Below are 21,369 nucleotides of genomic sequence, written 5' to 3'. Positions count from 1 at the left end.
GGTCAGTTCTTTATGCGCAGAAAGATGTTTACCATGAATCATGCAAGAGAGGAAAGCCTCTCTTTCAGAATAGTTGGGATCCACTGATCTAATATATGATTGTCATTCCTATAAAGCTCATCATTTGTTTCTTAGTTTGTAGTTTAGGCACATTTTGAATTGCCTGTATTCTTTTGGGAGAGAGGGTTTTGCTCTCTGCTGTGATCACATGTCCCAGATATGAAACTTTATCAGGAGCAAATTGCAATTTGGACAGATAGCCTTGTGACCATTTGCAGCCAAAGATTTAAGTAGGATAACTGTAATTGTAAATTACTCTAATTTGCATGCTTCTTCTGTGGGGCTGCAAATCATGATGTCATCAACATACTGTAACAAGGCACAACTATTTTGGAAGTGTAAATTAGCCAAATTGTCTCTCACGGCACTGTTTAATACACCAGGGCTCTCTGAATATCCCTGGGGACACCGGGTCCAGGTCGAGCTTCTTCCTTTAAATGAAAAAGCAAACCAAAATGGTCTGTCTTTGTGCACAGGTACAGGAAATAATGCATTGGCCAAGTCGCCGACGAAAAATGGGTCGTGTCTGGAGGGATGAGTGACATAATGGTGTGTGAGAAATTGTAGGTGCTCGCGGGTGCGCCATAGCTTGTAAAGCTTGTAAAGCTTGTAAATCTTAAACAAATCGTCACTCAGTCGGTTCCCCCCATGTCTCACATTTTCTTTACTGGAAAAATTGGTGTGCGCACCGGTGAATCATAACATTTGACTATTACACCAGCCTTCAATAAAGACTCAAGAACGGGTGTAATACCATCAACAGCCTCTTGTTTGAGTGGATATTGCTTCATGCATGGACGTAAATCAGATTGTGGGTGAACCACCAGAGGTGTCGCACCCTCACCAGTCCTACTACGTTATATTTGTGCGCAGACCATAAAGAGGAGGGCACCTCGGACAGCTCAGCCATGTCGACAGATGGAACATTTTAAACCGGGGTGTGTTTTCTTATCAAACATAAGGTGAGTGACTCTTTTTACCGTTGGCAACGATGTACATCTTGTTTTGTATACATCGCCTTTCATACTGTACAGGTGAGAGGCTGTCGTCAGACGGGGTTCGAGATTGCCGTACCGATCCTGGAACCAGAAAAAGAATCCCACCTGGTGAGAAATAATGTTGTGATGGAATAGACACTTTGAAGTGGTAAACTTAATTCTCGCACATAAGGGTGCTGGACATTAGAGTCTTAGTATAACTTGAAGTGTTTTTAGAAGATTTGGTGTATCCTTTCAAGTTGATTGATTGGACCAGATTGGTTTTGAAGATACCAGAATCAACAGTAACTAGAGAAAATGGGTAAAAGTCAAAGTTAGTCTGAGCCTAAGCAGCCTGATGCAAGGTCTTATCTCCAATAATAAAATACATGTGGGACAAAGATAATCAGACGGCCAAACAATTGGAAAATGGATCAAATTGGGGTTCCCTGAAAAAGGCAGTCTTTAGCCTATAAATAAAATAAATTGGATCAACTCAAACGTGTTTGGAGCAGAGAGAGAGGCAAAGCAGAAAAGCAAAAAAAAGAGTAAAAAAAAAGAAAGAAATGTTTTTTTACAGAGGGAAAAAAAATGTGGGAAAGAAAGAGATTAAGAAATGAATGTCAGACAGACAGGGAAAATAAGACTGATAAAAAAGGAAAATTTACTGCTGAACTTTGTTTTTGTTTTTTTATTTATGGTACATGGTCGAGCGGATCCTGATCTGACTCCGCAATGCCGCTGCCGTATGCTCCCCAGGCACAAACAACATGACCGCCAACACCCACCAGTCAACACTCCGAGGTTGAAGAAGACGAACGAGACTCATCCAAAGTCTGGCCGTATAACTATGCAGTGACAGCTCTGACTGAACTTTGTAAGGAGGCTTTTACGTCATCTATGAATCTGGAAAACATCACACCAAAGAGAGTTGTGTGACATGGAAGACTGCAACATGCTGAACACGCTGAGGAGCAGAACAACAACAGACAACAAGCAAAGACTTTCGTCAGCGCCAACCCGAAGATGCCCAGCTGACAATGGAATCAGGCCATGACAGGTGAGGAAGAAAGGACAGAGACAACAGGGCCAAAAGAGGAAAACAGAGAGGCAGAGACTTTGAGACACACACACCAGATGAAAACGTTGTGTGTCATCAATGTGGCCAATCCGGACATAGGAGAAGAGACGGCCACCAATCTCCATGGAACAAAGACTGGTGGGAGGGCTCAACATCAGCAGTCAAGAGGGGAGGAGCAGGCGCGGCGGGGCGGACCTCAGCGATGGACCAGCAACGCACACACATTACAACACAGAGGGTGAGTTAACTTTAGATTCTGACTATGACAACCTTGTACATTCAATACACGCATTAGAAACTAGACAAACACCACTAACACCCACATACCATGTGTATTCGAATGAAAATGAAGGTATTAGAAAGTTACCACCGATTATGTTAACTAGATAAAAATGTTACATTTTTAACTGACTCAGGAGTTCTGTACGTCTGCTTTACCTGTCCCTCCCAAAAAGAATGGAAGGTATTGCGGGACCATTGGCTCAGGAGGCATACCAATTAGTGAGCCATACACAAAGCCCTTGTCCTGTACATTAGATGATATCACAGTTAAACACTCATTTCTGCTGTCTGATTGCTGCCCTATAAATTTGTTAGGAAGAGATTTGATGTGTGTATTTGGAATTATCCTCACATCGGGCCACACGTCACAAGGACCCGATGAGGGATTTGAGGAAATATGGTTTGGGGGAGAGAGTGAGATCACATCCGTGTTCAAAGGAGGCCGGTGGGGCAACGTCGGGACGTTCGGTGGACTGGGGCAGTTTGAGGGCGTCGGCCGTGTTAACAATTCCGTGTTCTGCAGCCTGATCACTCCTTTGGAGGTGACGTCAAATATCCTTGCTATAAAAAGCCATACTGCTTCGGGTCCTGACGGCATAATTCACCCATATTTAGTTGTTTAACTTTTTGTCCTTTTGGACAAACTCACTAGATTAGGTGTATAAGCTTTCAGATAGCTATTACTTTTTAGATATTCTGGCTTGAACATTGAATACTTTTTAATTGGATACATTTGACTTTTAATCTCTAATATCTTTTAATTTCATATCTCACACCTATTTAAGTATTTTTATAAAGCCCCTTTTTCAAGTTCACTAGATGAGGTGTATAAGCTTTCAGATAGCTATTATTTTTTAAATATTCTGGCTTGAACGTTGACTGATTTTTTTATCAGATATGTTTGACCTTTGACCTTCAAAATGAGTCATATCTCAAAGTTATTTAAGTGTTTTTCTTATATGCATTTGCTCTGTAATCATACTTATGCACCAGCACAGAGATCCTCTGATGGAATCTTCTTCTTGAAACAGTCCAGTAGATACGTCCAGCGAATCTAAAACTGTCAAACCTAGGATTTTCTTAAAACGGCAAAAGTTGCGTGCGTGCTACCGAGCACCGACACGGGGTCGGGGGAATAGCGATGCGCTCAAGCGTTCTCAGCGGTTTTATAAGGCTAATCACTTCCGGCCGTGAAACCGGAAGTTCCGCCTCGGCATCCCTGGTCTCTCAACCAAACTACCTCAGAATTTCACAAGAGTGTGTGAAATTGTTTTATTGGGGGGGGGTTTGGCCCTTATCAACCCCAAATCAGGCTCCAGGTTGCTCTGCAAAAAGGAAGGCCTGATTTCTTTGTCTCAAAGCACATGGCGAGTCACATGGTCAGATTCCAACACTGGTTCAAACTCATCCATGGATGCCATTAGGTGGGAAGTGAAATGGCCAATCCTTTGGCATTTTGTGATATGGCATCATTTTACCATGGGGTCTCCTTGACAGACCATCCACATCCATATTCTGGTTACCAGCTCGATACTTTATGTCAAAAGTGAATGTTGACAGCGCGGCTAACCAACGGCAGCGTCAAGCTTGGCAGTGGTAAGTAGGTATGTCAAAGGGTTGTTGTCTGTGACAACAGTGAAGGAGTTCCCATACAGGTAATCGTGAAACTTTTATGTGATTGCCCATTTATGGGCCAAGAATTCAAGCTTGTGCACTGGATATCTTGCTTCACTGCGTGAGAGTCCCTTACTAATACAGTAGAGCAGGGGTCAACAATAGGCAGACCCCTGACCTAAAACCGATAGATAATTGAGAATTATTTAATTTTGGTGATGCTGCTCAGCCAATCACATACGTATATTCCGACAAGGTTCCCGACTCAAGAGACGAGGAAAGAGAACGAAGAGTAGAAGAATAACGTGAGTCAGACGTTATTTCACATTACACGTTCTCCAAAAGACAAGAGTGTTCAGAGAGACCAGAGAGACCAGAGTCTTTAACCAAGAATGAACAGACTCTAATAGGTTAATTCTTCACACGGGCAGTTTAAAACAAGTAGGTCTCATATGTTCAGAGGCCATGACTATAATTAAAAGCAGTAATGTGAAGCGCCACTACGAGACAAAGCACAACTCTTTTGTGGGCCTAGTTGAACTTTGCTATACTATACTGCAGGGGTATTTAATTACAGTAGTGATTTGTCAGAGAATAACTAAGTAGCATCATTTATCTGTAGGCCTGTGTTTTCTGCTCTTCTGTGTAATAATAATTGTGTTTCCTAATAATTGATGCATGAGAAACCATGGCAACCAAAGAATGTACAACCAAATACAAACAATTATAGTGAGAATAACATAAATCAGCAACATATATAATATGAATAGTAATGTAAGTAATAATAAGAGTGTTATTTATTAGTGGGAGTCAGCAGGGTCATGGCGGGATGATGGACCAGGGTCCAGATGAAACCACGATACATGGAACTTCTCTGAGGAGAGAAAGCACAAAGACTCCGGGCAATAAACAAAGTCAGTAATGTGCATTAATGGTTTCGGTAATAGGGGTAGTGATGTTAATAACATAAATTGGTAGTAGGTGTCAGCAGGTCCATGGCAGGTGGAAGGACCAATATCCAGATAAAACTGCAATCCATGAGAACCTTTGAGGCGAGAAAGCACAAGGACTTCAGGAAAGAAGTAAAGTTAGTAGTGAGCATTAATAGGACATCAATTCATACAGACAGAGATGAAGTCAAGGAGAGAAGATCTCAGTGTATCCTAGGAAGTCCCCCTGTAGTCTAAGCCTATACCAGCTTGTCTAAGGGTTGGTCCAAGGCAAACCTGAGCCAGCCTTAATTAGGTAAGCGTTATCAAAAAGGAAAGTCTTAAGCCTACTGTTAAATGTGGTGAGTGTGTCTGGCCCCCGGACTTAAACGGGAAGCTTGTTCCACAAAAGAGGAGCTTGATAACTGAAGGCTCTGGCTCCCATCCTACTTTTTAAGACTCTAGGAACCACAAGTAACCCTGAATTAGTGGAGCGCAGCTCTCGAGTAGGATAATGTTGTACTATAAGCTCTTTAAGATATGATGGTGCCTGACCAGTTCGAGCTTTGTAGGCAAGTAAAATGATTTTAAATTCTATTCTAGATGTTACAGGGAGCCAGTGCAGAGAAGCTAATACAGGAGTAATATGATCTCTTTTCTTAGTTTTTATTAGTACACGAGCTGCAGCATTTCCAATCAGCTGGAGAGATTTAAGAGACTTATTAGAGCAGCCTGAAAATAAAGAATTGCAGTAATCTAGTCTAGAGGTAACAAATGCATGAACTAATTTCTCTGCATCGCTTTGAGACAGGATGTGCCTGATTTTTGAAATTTTACATAGGTGAAAAAAGGCAGTCCTAGAAATTTGTTTTATCTGAGAGTTAAAAGACAAATCCTGATCAAAAGTTACTCCAAGATTCTTTACGGTGCTGCTGGATGCCAGCGCGATGCCATCTAGAGAAACTATATCGTTAGATAACTGATGTCGGAGGTGTTCTGGGCCTAGTAGAATAACTTCAGTTCAGGTTGATCATATCTAGCAAAGACGTGCTAATCAATGGTAACACTTCTTTAAGCAGCCTTGTTGGTAAAGGGTCTAAAAGACAGGTAGAAGGTTTAGACTTAGAAATCGTTGAAGTCAATTAGTCAAGGTTGATGGGTGTAAAGCCATCTAAACATATATCAGGGTTTGCAGCTGTTTCTAAGGTTACTCTATTTGAGGAAAGATCGGTACTAGTCGAGGGCAGTACATTGCCAATGCTCTCTCTCATAGTTATGATCTTATCATTAAAGAAGTTCATGAAGTCATTACTACTGAGGTCTATAGGAATACACGGCTCAACAGAGCTGTGACTCTCTGTCAGCCTGGCTACAGTGCTGAAGAGAAACCTGGGGTACATCATGGCATATCAAATTAAAGCTTGCATTCTTGGCTTTCAAACAAGTATAGATCTGTCAATCCTAGCACAAGCTGACAGCTCATGAACAGACTTTTAGTGCAGACACTACTGTAATGCCTTTCACGGTCTGTCAGACGGCGGTCAAATCTGTCTCATATAATCAGCCTTGCTTTACATGATAGCATCATTTGTTTTTCTGAAGTTATACTGCATTTTAAAGATCACATTCCCACCTTCTAATTAATGCTAGCTACCATTTAGAGGCGATTCTGAATGAAAATCTGTCTAACACTATCTAACACTCATATAAGTTAGTTAATGTATATTAACCATAATTATACATGACTTTAGGGGAAAGAAAGAGCTTAGCACTTACCTTTGAAGAGATCAGTTGTGAAATGACACATGTAAACTGAGCGAAAGTATTTAATGCAGCTCAAACCCTATTTTGATTGGCTGAGCCGTTTCTTTAACGAAGTTTTGGCGATTTGACCTTGAATAAAATAGAAAACCATGGGCTAGGAAGCTGAAATTTTCACATTAATTCAACCTTTGCCCATAGATTAAATGGTGTGAATATCAAGTGCTAAGTGGACATTCTACCCAGAATTTGTTTTGGCCTAGATTCTGGTCTGGGGAAAGGCATTATCCGAGAAGACAATGGGCTAGAAAAACGCCATAAAGGATTCTGGGAAAAGTATAAGGTGCATCCACTTGATATTCACACCATAAAATCTATGGGAAAGGGTTGAATTCCTGTGAAATTTTCAGGTTGCTCGCACATTGTTTTCTATGAAATTCTGGGCCAAAGAAAGTAAAAGGATTCTGGGAAAAGTGTAGGGAATATCCACTTGATACTCACAGCATGTAATCTATGGGAAGAGGTTGAATTACTATCAAAATTTCAGCTTCCTAGCCCAAAGGGTTGTGGAGCTATCTAGTTAAAATGTTACGTTGAAATTGTCCGTTTTTATTGTGTTAAAGTGTAAAAAAAGTCAATCACTCTCTTTCTTCATTTTTACTGCTTATTACCCATTAACTAACGGATTTGACTGGTTTAAGTGTGCGCGAGTCAAAGTTGTCCATTTTTATTGTATTTTTAATATAAAAGTGTAGAAATGAGGATTAAAAAAAAGAATAGTTAATCAATCAGAACTTCATCAATTAGGCCTACCATCGAAATGGCACTTTTGTTCCCATCTTTGTCAAACAAGATCTCCATTATATGTCCAACATTTCTTCTTGTGATGGGAGGGCTTCACTCTTATTATCCATTAATTAACTGATTTGACCGGTTTAGGTGTGAGAGACCAGCTAAAAGGGTAGTTTTAATTTGTAATTAATTAATTAATTATTGTTTTTTTAATTAATGTTAAATTCATTTTTTATTAATTTTTTATTTTTTATAAAAAAAAGAAATTTATAATTTTTTTTTTTTTTTAGCTCATTAAATGTTTTTTATAACTTTTTTTTTTCAATACATTTGTGGTGAAGCCTGACCGGAGTGGCTTCTGAAGTGGTAGGAGGCAGACACGAGAGACTTTGTTCCAGTAACAAAAGGTGTTTTATTTACAAAAAGTGCCCTGCTACACGTGTAACCAAACATATATCAAACAAACAAACGGTTAACTTGGCGGAACTGAATAAACTCAACTCATCATAAAATAACATAATCACGTGCACACAGCTACACACTGATCTTCTCTTTTCCCCCGTTCAGTCAAAGTCATCTCCTTTATATAGAGCCTCCTATCAGCAGGATCTAATTCAGTGCAGGTGACACCAATTACCTACACATACTCTACTCCCCCCCCCATACTTGGTCTGACCCAATGACATCACGGATGACATCATCCAGTGTATAAATAGAGGCAATGGTTGGGTGCCTTCCCCTTTAGCCTCTGGAACACATGGTGGGTATGATAAACAATTGACAAGCATGGTTAGAACTTATAGATTAATGTAATATGGGGACAAATGGTGTGTTCTCACCCACTTTGTCACAACATTTTTTTTTTTTCACTACATTGTCTTCTCTTTTTTTTCCAGATATGACACCACCAAAATCAACGAGCAGCTGCCCTCTCTGCCTTCGGGTGTATGGGGCCCTTCCACATCATCTTAAGAGATCGCACATGATTAGAAACATCGAAGAACGTAAAATACTGCTCGGCATGGCAACGGGTCGCGTCAACATCCGGCACGAAAAATGTCCAGTCTTGGGCTGTCAATATGACAGCCCAAGACTGGACAAACACATGTCCCAAGGCCACACGGAGTTGGACCAAGACCTTTTAAAGAGTAATGTGCAAACTGTCAGACATACGGCCACCATCAAACTACTGGCCAAACTACGAGCCTCCAACCCTGCGATCCCAATGATGACAGCGCTGGACCTGGAGGAGCGGGAGGCAGAGCAGGTGCCAGATGACGAGGAGGTAGTGGAGGAGGGGGCTGTGGCACCATGCGACAACCCACAGTGTGTGGAGGAAAGAAGTAAGCTGAAGTTGTCAGTTAAGAAACTGAAGGAGGAGTTGGCCAAGGGCCTAAAAACAAATCAACAGTTAGCTAAAAGACTCCACAAGCTCCAAAAAACTGTGAGTACGGATGGCTGGAAGGTGAGACGCATCATACTGGTTTTCAAAATAGTAATACTAATTATACCCTCTGTATTTCTGCTTTTTTCTCTCTCAGCCAAAGCCAGTTGGAGCAGTGGAAGAGGAGGTGGAAAACACCGAAGGAGACCAAGTGGCCAGTCCAAGCAACATACCACCTGAGTTGAGCAGTGCCCAGTCCCAAGAGCCCAGTCAGTCCCAAGTGCCCAGTGCCCAGAAACAAGATCCCTTCCGAGGCAGTAGGAGAGGCCCCGGCATGAGGGACTTATCTCTCGCCCCGTCGATTGGTAAGAAGGAAAAGTACATTATGTGTGTGTGGTTTAAGATTCTATTTCAATGTTACATTTTGAATTTCTAATCACAGTTGAGTACCTGAAAAAATACCAGCAATTCCAAGAGGGCAGTTGTCCCTCGGACAAACAAAAGGAGAACGCCCTCTCCAGAGTGAGCAGGGTCAAATCGTTAATTTTCTTTCTGTCCGAGGACCATCCTGAGACACACACCTGGCTGTTTATGGACAACTCGAATATGATTAGCAGGTAAGCCTTGTTTTCCCATGCAAATGGAGCAGTTGTGACACAAGACTGATGTGAACAGCGAATAAATGGCAGTGTTTCTTTCTGCAGCTACGCCGGTCACCTCATCAACGCGGGAAAGTTAGTGACAACCGCCCAGGTGTACTTACAAACGTGACAGTAGAAGAGGTCCAGGCGGCAAAGGAGGCCAATAAGTCCTCTGCAGATGACGGCGAAGATGGGCCTGCCGGGGTTGCCCAACTTCAATGACATACGGACGGCAGTGTCTGGACATGTAAGTTCATTTTTTCAGTCGCTCTCCCCTTGGTGCTTTATTACACTTGGCTGGCTTTACTAACAAGTACAAACATTTCGTGCTCCTCTTTTTTACTGAGTCCAGGCCAAAAACCACCACGAGGATGACGTACGAAACCAAGTAGCAGCTTTCATGTGTCACAGCACATACACGGCTGATAAGTTTCATGCGCTGGCACTTGACACTGAAAGGGCTAAAGAAATGCGCCAGCAGTTTGAAGCTGTCATTGCCCCCCTCATCCACCACCACCTCATCCACCACAGCCCAACCTGGACCATCCTCTGCCTCCCGATCTGAATCAAAAGGAAGAAAGAGAAAAGCAAAGACCACTAAAGAAAGACAAGACTCAGAGGACGAGACAGAGGAAGAAGACGAACACGTCGAATCTGGAAGTTCCTGCGTGGATGATGACCTGGATGATGACATGGATGACCTCCACGAAGAGGAGGAATCAACCACGCTGGTGGAAAGTGTTCTTTAAAGTACATGACAGTTGTTTGAAAACGAAGCCTCCAATGATAGACTCAATGTGTTTTTGTTTGTGCTTCCTCAACAGACTCAGAAGCTCAGCCCACTAGAAAAGAGGGCCAGGCAACGGCTGGCGAAGGCAGCAGTCGATCAAAGCCAAGAAAAGGCAGATTAAATAGTAAATAGGAGCGACTCAGACACACACACACACACAAGCAAACACACACACACACACACACACACACTAACACACTCTAGTTCTCGAAGAATCTAATAAGATCAATAAGTTTTACGTTTTGTTTTCCTCCATGTTTTTATTTTTTCTATGTTTTTTTTTCTTATGTTTGTGTGGTTCAAATAGTTTAAATATTTTAGTTCAACAGTATAAGTGTTATTTGTGTTTAAATTTTGTTCAATAAATGACCATTTTGATGTCAATCACTGTCTCCTCTTTATTCAAACAAATAAGGTATTTAGTCAAACTAGCCTTAGAACTCAAAAAGTGTCTTTTCGACTACATTTGATAGGGCTCCCATTCCACCCCAAAATCCAGCCCGAGTGGCAGTAATTGTCCCGGTTTCCCAATGCCTTTTGGGTTAGTCAGATGTAGTCAGAATGACCCTTTTTGAGTTCCCTTATAACTCAAAAACTGCCATTTGGAGGACGTTTTTTGTCCTCCAAATGGCCGTTTTCTTAACTCGAAAAAGGGACATTCCAACTACATATGTATGGGCTGACAATTTAGACCAATAATCCCAACCCAATCGGCCGACATTGACCCAAGTGTCCTCCATTTCTACAACATGCAAAATAACTCATCAAATGGCTCAAACAGTCTGGAATCTGCACCCAACATCTTATCTGGGGTCCTGAGCTTGCTCAACAAAGAGCCCACCTCTCAGCCCTCTGGAAAGCTATCTTCTTTCAGCAGCATGCTAATGAGATCAAACCAATTCATGCTAGTAGAGTGTCCTCTTGTGTCCACCATTTTTCAATTTCATGACAACAGGTCGTTTAGTTGCGTTTTTATAGGACCCCAATAAAACTCTCTTGACTAAGTGTAAATGCATGTTCCCTAATGTCATAGATGTTCCCGAAAGGCGTAAGCCATTTTTCAACAGTCTTTTCTCTTCATTTTTCTACTTTAAATCAAAGTAGAGATTTGCATCCTTTTCTTAAAGAGGGGCTTGTCAACATTAAATACCTACAATTTGGTGTTCGTAGCTGCATCTTAAGGTCCCCAAAAACAGCCCCAAAGGGCTAAATTGGTGCCATATTCCCTTATATTTGGGCCTCTTTTGACCTATGTAAAAATGACCATAATATCTCAAATATTGGTCCCAGCGACCCTAGATTGTGAACATATATTGTGGACTGGGCCTGCATTAAGGTCACGTGACCAAAACCCGTCTAACTTGTCCAGAAAATAAATTTGCCTGTATGAAAGTCATAGAACAGGAGGCTGTCAGGCTTAACAAGTTGTACACCCTGTGAAGAAGTTGGTCAGATTGAATCAAATTTTATTTCTAAATTTGTCGGAGCCCCGTCTTTTTAATATGTTGTAGCCAAGCCCAAATGAGGCACATTCACGTTGGATGATCTTCGCTAGCACTTGGCATGCCTGCGCGGGAGGAGGGTCACGTGGACTACATTTGAATAGGGAATTTTTATAGGATAAAATGAATGGAAAGTGATGCCCAAATGTCCCTCCTTCAAATGGTCATAACTTCTCAGGACATGGTTGAAACTGCTTGAAAATGGCTTGAAACCTTCCAGCTGATGACTTGAATAAGCACAACAAGCAGCTAGTGTCCAGACCTTTGGGAAAGCTATCTTGAACTGGTTGATTACATATTTAAAAATGTGTTTTCTTTTTTCTAGCTATACCAGCTTCTTAATTAGCAGCATTTCTTTCCCCCAACATTGGTGCATTGATTGTGTCTTTATCTCTGTCTCACCTTGTTAACCTGTAAACATTGACAGAACGCTGCATCTACCAATAAACCAGTTGTGTTGTAAACTCAGTGTCACTATGGTGTCTGGTGTAATTCCCCCACACGGTGATTTAAATACTTCTGCTTCACTTTTCAGGGATTCGGCTGCTCAGGTTATGAAAAGGTACAGCTATAGATTTATTAAAGTCATCCTAAATATTGTAAGAGAGCAGATTAGTTTCCTCCTGAACGTCTGAAACAGAAACTAGAAGATGAATCCACTTAACTGTGGCTTGTTTCATTTATCCCCTTTATTACATTAAGGTTTAAGAAATCAGAAAGCTTATATTTGAGTTTGATGTTTCTGTCTGACTATATGGTTCAATATTCACTATTGAATTATTCAACTAAAAGTGGTCAAAATATGACATTTAGACTGAAACAAAATGCGTCTGTCTCTCTCTACTCCACCATATTTTGAGGTCTTTGTGTCAGTATTTGTCTAAAATCCTAAATGTTTCTCACCTCATAACTTCCCTTAATATCTAATAACTGGTGTAATATCTCCATCTACTGGACATTATTTTAAATGTATTATTTGCCCATTTTTATAAAGCAGATAGAAACCTAAACTCTAAAAGATCAAAAATATATATAAATAAAAACAATGATGCAAAATAAAATAAAATGAATTCCTCATACGCTGAGTTATCAAGGAGAAGAAGCCTGCTTTAATCTGGATATTTAAGTAGTTTTGGAAGTAAAATCCTAATCTGAAAGTAAGTAGTGACAAAATACATTTGTTAGATAAATACATAGAAGTAAAACGTACAATAAAAGTAGAAGTATAAAGTATCAAATGAAAACACCTCAGACTTGTACAGTGACTCTCCACCACTGACATGACCTCCACATTTAGAAAATAATGGAAATATGTGAAGATATTCTGGTTTAATATGTTGGGTTATATATTCAAGCTCAGAAGATGGATAAGAGAGCTAGTGTGACAAGTTGGAAAACATGCACTTTTATAAATTAAGGAAAATAGTAATTTCATGGTGTATTGTATTGAATGTGATGTGATTGATCACACATGAATACGTGGTTGAAATAAGATTGTGTTTTCTTGTTCAGGTCTCTATAGTCTATACACAACAGGTGAGGAGTATGAAGAATGAGACTTTCTCACCCAACCCTGTGCTATTAGGTCATGGAGGTAACCCTTCATCTCCTGGTACAGGGGTTTTGGCACTGATATGTACGTGCGTTTGACTGGTTCAGGGTCTTTGAGAGAGATGGTCATTTGCAACCTTTCAATGCAGCCGATATCATTGTCTGATCTCGAAAATGAATGACACTCTTCTCTAAGCATCTGTCTCACTACCTGTCTCTGTCCAGATGACCTAAATTTACAGGTGGATCCCACTGTTCACTAGCTTTACAGGAGGTTTGGGTGCTAGTGTGATTCACTGTAGCTGGTGTTGTAACTTTTTCAAAGGTCTGGGCAGGCATCACAGTCAGAATGGTTTGTACTGTTCCAATTACTGTGCGCCCTAGCACAACAATGTCATGGTCAGTTGGGTTAGAGACATCAATTATGACGACTGGTACCACTCCTTTCCTGATTCTGACTAGTGTGTCGTAGAACTCAAGAACATCTGGCCACCCAGGGTTCAGGTCTGGCTGAAATAGCATGGTCACGTCTTGCTTGAAAGGCTGGACAGCTACACGACACTCAATCTGAATACTGCTGTGTTTTGGCACTGTAACCATCTCTTTCTTTGTTTTCACTGTATACTCGTCTATCTGCTCAACACTCACAGCCTGTATAAAAGCTCTCACCTTATTTCTTTTGAGACTTGGGAAGCTTTCATCACAGCGCTGTACTGTTTGGTCTTCTCAGTCTTTGCCAGTATGTGTTCAACAACATTGAAACCTATGATAGGATGGGACAGGTGACAGCCTTTCATCACAAGCACGGGAACGATCAGTTCTTTTGTTTGGTCGGTTTCAGAGGCTAGCCGGAAAGTGGTCTCAACCCATCCCAGTTAAGGCATTTCAATTCCATTTGCAGCAGTCAATGTTAATCCATCAGGTGTGTCAAGTATTTCTGAAACATCTCTCAGTCTTACATCTGGTTTTCAGTCTTACATTCAGTTTTCCATCTTTCATCAATGATCGATACCTGAGAGCCTGTGTCCCATAAAGCTTGGAGCTGGTGACCGTTCAGGTGACTTTGTGGGGGTGGCAAACTGGAGCAAGGGGTGGCAAATAGTGGGCACTATTGTCTTTGCAGGGAGGCTTTTCACTTTTAGTTGTCGGGGGAGTGCATTTTATCCTATGTTCAGTCCAATGTTGTTTTTGACATGCAATGGAACAATACAGTGTCTCTTTACAGGATGAGCACTGTTTCAGCTTCTCTGGTGAACTCACACTGCCACAATTTGCACATTTCTGGGACATTTCATTTGCTATGGTTAACACTCGTCCCGCAGGGGTAACCATCTCCCGTTTAAAGGGGCCTCTCTTGATGGTCCGACTCCTCTAGTTTTACATCCAGCTTGAAAATGTTCTCCACTTCCACAGCAGTAGCAGTGCATGCAACGTTCCTCTGATCCAGTCTGCTGGCAGATAAAACACCTCCTTGGAACATAAGCAGGGCCGTTGGTGTACCGGTGAGGTGCATGCTGGGGGTGAGTTGGATTTGGTGTTTGGGGCTGGCTGTGGCTGCTATGATACTGCTGTTATGAAATATGGGCCTGGGGGTCCCTAACTGGCCTTCTAGCTAAAGGTGGGGCATAGGGTTGTGACTGGAACATAGGCTGCTGCAATGTCTCTTTAATCTGAGCTATTTCTGCACTGAGGCCTTTAAGAGAAGCAACACCTGTCTTAAGTTCTGCTAACTCTGTTAACCACTCAGGGGGCACTTTTGCTTTAGCTTCCTTCACAGGACATTTTGCAGATGGCGGGTCTTCTGACTGGACTACGCTTACACTTGTAGCTGGCTGTGGGGAGCTGAACCTCTTCTTGTTTTTTCTTTCAGTCTCATTGGCACAGGCAATGTTTAACCTCTCTAGCAAAAGCTCATCTGAGGTGTTAGTATCTAACAAGAGGGGTTGCATGTCTATCCTGATACTGTCATTCTGGAGACCAGTAAGTACTGTGTGTAAGCACATGCGCTGAACTAGAGCTGGGTCATACTTAAGCCCTGATTCTGACTCTTGGGACGCAAATAGTACTTTCTGCCTTAGACCGAAGACTCGCATCAGGAAACTTTGAGGGGTCTTTTTGCTATGCTGTGCTTCTGAAGCTAGCTGCTTGTAAAGCTCTGTGGCGCTTTTTTCTTGGAAGTGCGAGCATAGGATGCACCTAAGAGTGGAAAGGGTAAGGTGGAATTTTCCCTCCAAGTAGCTGCGTAGCTGTGCGCCTGGAGAAATAGCCCTGATTACCGCATCTACTATTTCTATCTCAGGATAACCTCTGCTTAGTCCATTCTCAATCTGGTGAACAAGACTGGAAAATGTTAGTTTATCTCTCTGGCCTGGTTCACCGATTTGACCAGAAATTTTGAAGTCTTTGCGCCAGCATGGGCTTGGCTGCGACTAAGCACTGGCTGCATGCTCACTTGAGGAGTTTGAGGTAGGTGCAGAGAACCATTAGCAATGGCATTAACATTAGTAGTCTGGTTGAATTCCAATCCTTGTTGTTGGTTTAAAGCTCTTAGCGCCTCCATTTCTTTCTGTGTTCCTGACATCTCATCGCGCTTGTTTTGTACCACTTCAACAATGTAGTCTTTCAGTATCAATAATTCGGACATGCCGTCATCTTCTAGCTCTGCCACCTCCTCTCTTTCAAGGTGGTTCAATATATGAGTCAACAATGATATGCGGGATTTTCCTTTAACATTTGCTCTTTGTTTGTCTGACATGTTGAGAAAATCACATATTTCCAGTAAATTATCTTTGGACAGGGTGTGTAATGCACCTACTACCTCTTCTTGTAGCTCTTCCAGGGCTGCCATAATGTTGACAGGGCAGGATGGGTTTCAACTGTAAAGGAGTCAACTCTGAACTGGAAGGTCTTTTTCTATCCCTGATGATCTCTAACTGGCCTCAGGTGACGTGTACTCAACCTCCAGCTTGCAGCTCTCCTTGTACAGCAACACGTTCTTCTCTGCCGCCTGCCTGGGTTGTAATGGAGGGATTTAGCTAGCTCGGAATTCAGCGAACAGGTCGTGGACACTGGACATCTGAACAGCAATCCCAGCGGTGCCTCCAGAATGTTACACCCCCAGAAAAAGGGGTGGATGAATAATTACGAGAGTGATATATAGTTTGCTTCTCAGCAGAAAGTTTAATGTTCATCGACAACAAAAAACACAGGGCAAAAAAAAGATCGCGGGTATTTTTCAATGCCACTCGGTGGAGACCAAAGCAATCGATCCCAGACTTGAGATCAAGACCCCTACGTAGATCACAGTTTAACACTACGTATCTCAACCCGTACAATTCAGAACAAAGCAACCGATGCAAGAAAACAATCTTATTTCAACCACGTATTCATGTGTGATGAGTCCTATCAATCACATCACATTCAATACAATACACCATGAAATTACTATTTTCCTTAATTTATAAAAGTGCATGTTTTCCACTGACTAGCTTAGAAGATGGATAAGAGAGCTAGATGACTAGCTCAGAAGATGGATAAGAGAGCTAGCTGACTAGCTCAGAAGATGGATAAGAGAGCTAGATGACTAGCTCAGAAGATGGATAAGAGAGCTAGCTGACTAGCTCAGAAGATGGATAAGAGAGCTAGCTGACTAGCTCAGAAGATGGATAAGAGAGCTAGCTGACAAGCCAGCTCTGGAGACTGTCAGACCCTGATGCAGTAAAAGGTTTTCTAAATGGATTATCTTCACACATTAAAAACTTTTCTTTTTAAAAGGAGAATAAAACTTTTCTTTATTCATTTTAACTCAGAGTTGTACAATTGAAATTTAGTGCAAGTGTCGGTACAAAACCAAAGTGTCATCATACAACAGCAGAGACTAATAACTTTCAACAGCAGAGACTAATAACTTTCATCCAGTTATTTTTGGGAAGAATAAGCAGAATAGAGTCACGCACACATGCAGCATTACTGAGCAGAGACAGCTGATTGGTAGAATCTGTCCCTCCTGAACATCCCCTCCAGCTTCAGTACATGGAAGGTTTCTCCTCTCCTTTTGGATTGGTCACCTTCTCCAGGTTCTTGCTGATGATGTCGTAAAGCTCGGCCTACAGGAAACGGGTAGAAAGCTCGGTTTAGATCGTCTTCTTCTATGACAGCAGCGTGGTAAATACTTCTGACAAACACCCGTCTGACTTACGTGGAAGCCGCGAATGTCGAGAACAATGACTCTGATCTCATTGTAGATGTTCTGGTCCTTCTCGTGGACCAGCGAGCGGTAGTCCATCTGCAGGTGGAGAAAGCCACGTTAAAGGTGTTTACAATCATTTTATCAAAGCTTCAAAGAGGCAATGTGTAAGATCTGGACACAATTTTAGATTTAGACATTGAAATAATGAACTAATATTATCAACAGAATGTGAAGACGTAACGGCGTTAACGTTTTGTCAAAGACGTCTTTGTATCGTCAAATGAGCTCATGCTAACCAGCTAGCACCGGCCTGTAATACCACTGGAACCTCGAGAGGTCGCGAGTGAGACGAAGACGTAGAGCTGCCTCGAGGGCTTGAGATTCACCTTGAAGGTACAGCGTCCGTGAATGTTTTGATATTTTGTTCATTGGATTTAATCCCCCAAAAATGACTTGTTTTTGTAAAAGTGTACATGGCACAAACACACGTTGGGGTTTACGTCTGTCCAAAATATCACCACTGTGTTGAAAGTGACATCATTAGCAGATTAATTATTGAGTTAGTTAAAAGGGTTCAGTAATGACCTAAAAACAGCTAGTCATTGTAGTTTTTAATCAAACAATCAGGAGGAAATAGAGCGTTTGTTGGGGGACTATTTTCAGCAGCGGATTAATCCACATTTGGTGCTAATGGCGTTTATGGAGATGAAGGGACACAGTGTTTTTAGTGGAGAAGAGATATCACACAGTACTTGTTCGTAGATACATTCACTGTTGGACAGAGTGAACACTCACCACATGAGTCTCTTTGGAAGCTTTCCCAACAGCATCTCCTCTCTCTGAGAAGTACCTAAATGACTCAACAGAAATGGCAAAAGTCAGGAAATATACCGTAAGTCTGCGTACTAACAACAATATACCTTAACAATTATACTATTCTGTCAAAACAGCTGAACTAGACGCAATCTAGTCGTATTTTATTAAACTTTATAACTACATTTATATCCAACCCACTTGTTGATGTTGGTCTGAAAACCATCAACTTTGGTCCTCACTGCTCCGATTCTCTCCAAGATTTTCTCCTGTGGTGAAACAAAAAGAATCAATTATTAATCAATACTATAATAAATAATAAAGTTGACATCATGCATGTGGGAAACGTACCTGGACGGCGACTCCAAAGTCATTTCCATCTTCTATTCTGGGGACGAGGTGCTGAATCCAGCAGGAGACCTTCAGTCACACAGAGAGTTCAACTCAAAGTTAATTCAGTGTTTGAGAGAAGAAAGCAGCTCAGTGGTCATTGAGGTGAAGGAGTGAACTCACAGTGATGATGGTCTCTCTGAGAGCAACGATCTCTGGCTTCACCTTCTCTAGCAGCACCATAATCTTCTCATTGCCCGGGATGTAGCCACATTTTGGAGCTGCAGGACATATTATGATGTTGTTGTTGGGTATTTGAACTAGTCATGTACATTGTGTGGAGATAAATAAAAAAAAAACACATTTTACCTTTCTTCTTTTTCTTCTCATCAGCGTCATTCTTATCCGTCTCCATTTCCTAAGAGATCAATTTTAAATGGTCAAAAATCATTTATCTTTAAGTTTATCTTACTACAGAGAGGTTTTCTGTTGTTTAGCCCCATTGACATAAATGCGGAGGAAATATCTAGTAAACAAGCCTAGTAACAGTGTTTGATTAGGAGTTTAGAGGGTGTGATTTAAATGTTGCTTCATATTTATTCTCATTATTATCTACCCTCATCGTCAATGTTTTGGTTCATTTAGTTAAAAGAAAAAAAACAAGTTTAATAAAATCTAAGTGAGAAAAGAAGTAAAAATAAAAACACCTTTAGTGTTCAAAAGAAATATTATATTGTTTAACATATATAATAAATCATATTCAACCTGATGAACATAAATAGCCCCTTTTTAATATAAGTAAATCTACAATATTCAACATAAATTGAAGGGGGGGGGTCTTAAAGAGACAGGCGCTAAAACGGAGCGTTTCACTCAGAGGGTGAATACAAGGTACATTCAGACGGACTATATGAGAAAAATAATGTTTTTTAAAACATGAAACCATGTAAACATGTTCTAGTACAAAACCCAAAGTACAAGTATGAACCACAAAATTAGCACAACACGTCTCCTTTAAAAGTTTCTTCTTTTTAAATAAGAGTTACGTATGCTGAGTGGTGGGTATTTAACCTTATTTAACGTGTTATATTTGAGAACAGTATTTGGTGTCCGTGTACGTAGGAGGCAGAATGAGTGTTTACTGAGTTAAGCCTCCTAAAGAGTTTCAACAACATCTAAACATTATAACCATAGAAAGAGAATCTGAGTCGAACCGGATATTGAACTTCTTCTGTGGTTATTTGACGAGTACAGTTGCAGGAACGTTGTGTTAGCCAGGTGTACCTAATAAACTGGCCACTGAGTGCATTTCAGACTACTTCCAACTGTAATATTAAAGCTATTGAAATTGGCTTTTGACTCCGGCGCCTTCTACAAGAGAGGGGCGTCAACACTGGTTAACAACGCCGAATGTAACAGACCAGAATGCAATGCGGCGGGACAGATCCTGCTCTTATTATAACCGACACTCCCACTTCATTATCAAGAGTGGAGTGCAAACAGGTTGGTGCAGGCCTCTCGTTGGAGGGTGTCACACAGGTACTCTGGTTGGGGGAAATAAAGCTAACTGAAGTGGAAGTGGACGACGTAAGAGAACCAAAACAAGTGGATGTAATCCCTGTTAAGGGGAAAGAGGTGGTGTGAGACCTCACCTCCTCCTCTGTGGGCGGAGGCTCTGGTATGGGGATGTCCAGTGGAGCCTTGAGTGATGACATGTCTGTGATACTGAGGGCATCATCCTAAAAACAACACAACAAACACACTGAGAGGATGAAGATAATTCACAGTGGAGGGGTTGTTGAGCTTGTGTGGTGAAATACTGACCCTCAGCAGAGCATCCAGCTGTGTGATCCTCTCGGGGATGTAGTTACAGAACAGGTTCTCCGCCTGAAAAACAAGGAAAGAAACACTTATTTGGAGCTTATTTGGGTTAAATGATTTAAAAAAAACAGCAGAATAAAAGTCAACAGACCTGATGACACAGGGTGTTGCGGAAGTTTTCCACCTGTGGAAAGAGGAAAAGAGGATGAAGTGAAGGAAACATTTCAGTTGAAGCTCCTGACTCACGTCAGAAGCTTTACTTTCGGTTTCCTCTCACGAGGGGACTTTCCTGCTTCACCGAGCTCATGTTTGTGCCCTAAAGGTCAGAAACTAATCAAATCAAACCAGCTGTTATTTTAAAGTATTTTCAGCATATTGCTTCAAGCCACATGCAGCCGACTGTAACTTTGCATTCACAGCAGACACACTTACCTTTCCTAGATTCGCTCGGCTTATTTTCAGGCTCGATGTCTTCGACATGACTGCGCGGACTCTCACGGCTCAGGACAGAAAGCAGCTGCTGCATGCAGTTAGAAGTGTTGTTCGGGAGCAGGAGACGACAATATGGCTATTTCTTATTTCCTCGTCCAGTTTGCTTTCTATTTCATTGTCGCCTGATGCAGTTAGCGCCTCCCACTCTCTCCCTCCGCCCCTGAAAGTAGTCCCGAGTTTAAACATTAACGTGCGTGCTAAAGAAATGTTATTGCTTCATGAATGAATACATAAATAGATACATTGATGAATTAAATAATATGTGTTATTATTATTAATAATAATAGTATCAGTATTTGTTGTATGATTATTATTATTATTATGGTTATTATGGTTATTATTGTTGTTATCTTTATTATA

At 41.3% G+C, this 21,369-nt stretch overlaps 2 protein-coding genes across 4 annotated transcripts; one reads left to right on the top strand and one right to left on the bottom strand.

Moving 5' to 3' along the window:
* The first annotated feature begins 8,531 nt into the window (after nucleotides 1-8,531).
* Nucleotides 8,532-10,561, top strand: LOC306712020 (uncharacterized protein). Of its 3 annotated transcripts, none has more exons than XM_079181116.1 (6): nucleotides 8,532-8,940; nucleotides 9,038-9,245; nucleotides 9,323-9,497; nucleotides 9,585-9,768; nucleotides 9,874-10,252; nucleotides 10,346-10,561. In XM_079181116.1, exons 1-4 carry the CDS (start codon nucleotides 8,602-8,604, stop codon nucleotides 9,649-9,651), a joined length of 789 nt encoding a protein of 262 aa, XP_079037242.1. In that variant the 5' UTR covers nucleotides 8,532-8,601; the 3' UTR covers nucleotides 9,652-9,768; nucleotides 9,874-10,252; nucleotides 10,346-10,561. The 3 variants fall into 3 exon arrangements, with proteins under 3 accessions (XP_079037242.1, XP_079037241.1, XP_079037240.1); XM_079181115.1 differs by having other exon boundaries at nucleotides 9,874-10,261; nucleotides 10,352-10,561; XM_079181114.1 differs by having other exon boundaries at nucleotides 9,874-10,561.
* A 5,958-nt stretch (nucleotides 10,562-16,519) lies between these two features.
* Nucleotides 16,520-21,141, bottom strand: psme2 (proteasome activator subunit 2). Its single transcript, XM_079181527.1, has 11 exons — nucleotides 20,950-21,141; nucleotides 20,669-20,701; nucleotides 20,521-20,583; nucleotides 20,349-20,435; nucleotides 19,066-19,114; nucleotides 18,880-18,977; nucleotides 18,718-18,786; nucleotides 18,568-18,635; nucleotides 18,349-18,403; nucleotides 17,563-17,649; nucleotides 16,520-17,470 (listed from the first exon to the last, which is right to left on the bottom strand). Exons 1-11 carry the CDS (start codon nucleotides 20,995-20,997, stop codon nucleotides 17,390-17,392), a joined length of 738 nt encoding a protein of 245 aa, XP_079037653.1. The 5' UTR covers nucleotides 20,998-21,141; the 3' UTR covers nucleotides 16,520-17,389.
* Nucleotides 21,142-21,369: the final 228 nt, after the last annotated feature.

Source organism: Pholis gunnellus (assembly GCF_910591455.1).
Source record: "Pholis gunnellus genome assembly, chromosome: 20".
NCBI lineage: Eukaryota > Metazoa > Chordata > Actinopteri > Perciformes > Pholidae > Pholis > Pholis gunnellus.
Note: the sequence above shows the minus strand (reverse complement) of the source record. Positions and strands in the feature narration are given on the sequence as shown.

Excerpts from the sequence above, each read along its gene's own strand:
- LOC306712020 (XM_079181116.1), top strand. The coding sequence starts at position 8,602 with ATGTCCCAAGGCCACACGGAGTTGGACCAAGACCTTTTAAAGAGTAAT. Across the intron at positions 8,941-9,037 it reads TCCACAAGCTCCAAAAAACT|CCAAAGCCAGTTGGAGCAGT; the intron begins GTGAGTACGGAT and ends TTTCTCTCTCAG. Across the intron at positions 9,498-9,584 it reads AACTCGAATATGATTAGCAG|CTACGCCGGTCACCTCATCA; the intron begins GTAAGCCTTGTT and ends TTCTTTCTGCAG.
- psme2 (XM_079181527.1), bottom strand. The coding sequence starts at position 20,997 with ATGTCGAAGACATCGAGCCTGAAAATAAGCCGAGCGAATCTAGGAAAG. Across the intron at positions 19,115-20,348 it reads CTCCGCCCACAGAGGAGGAG|GAAATGGAGACGGATAAGAA; the intron begins GTGAGGTCTCAC and ends TTGATCTCTTAG. Across the intron at positions 18,978-19,065 it reads TGAGAAGAAAAAGAAGAAAG|CTCCAAAATGTGGCTACATC; the intron begins GTAAAATGTGTT and ends TATGTCCTGCAG.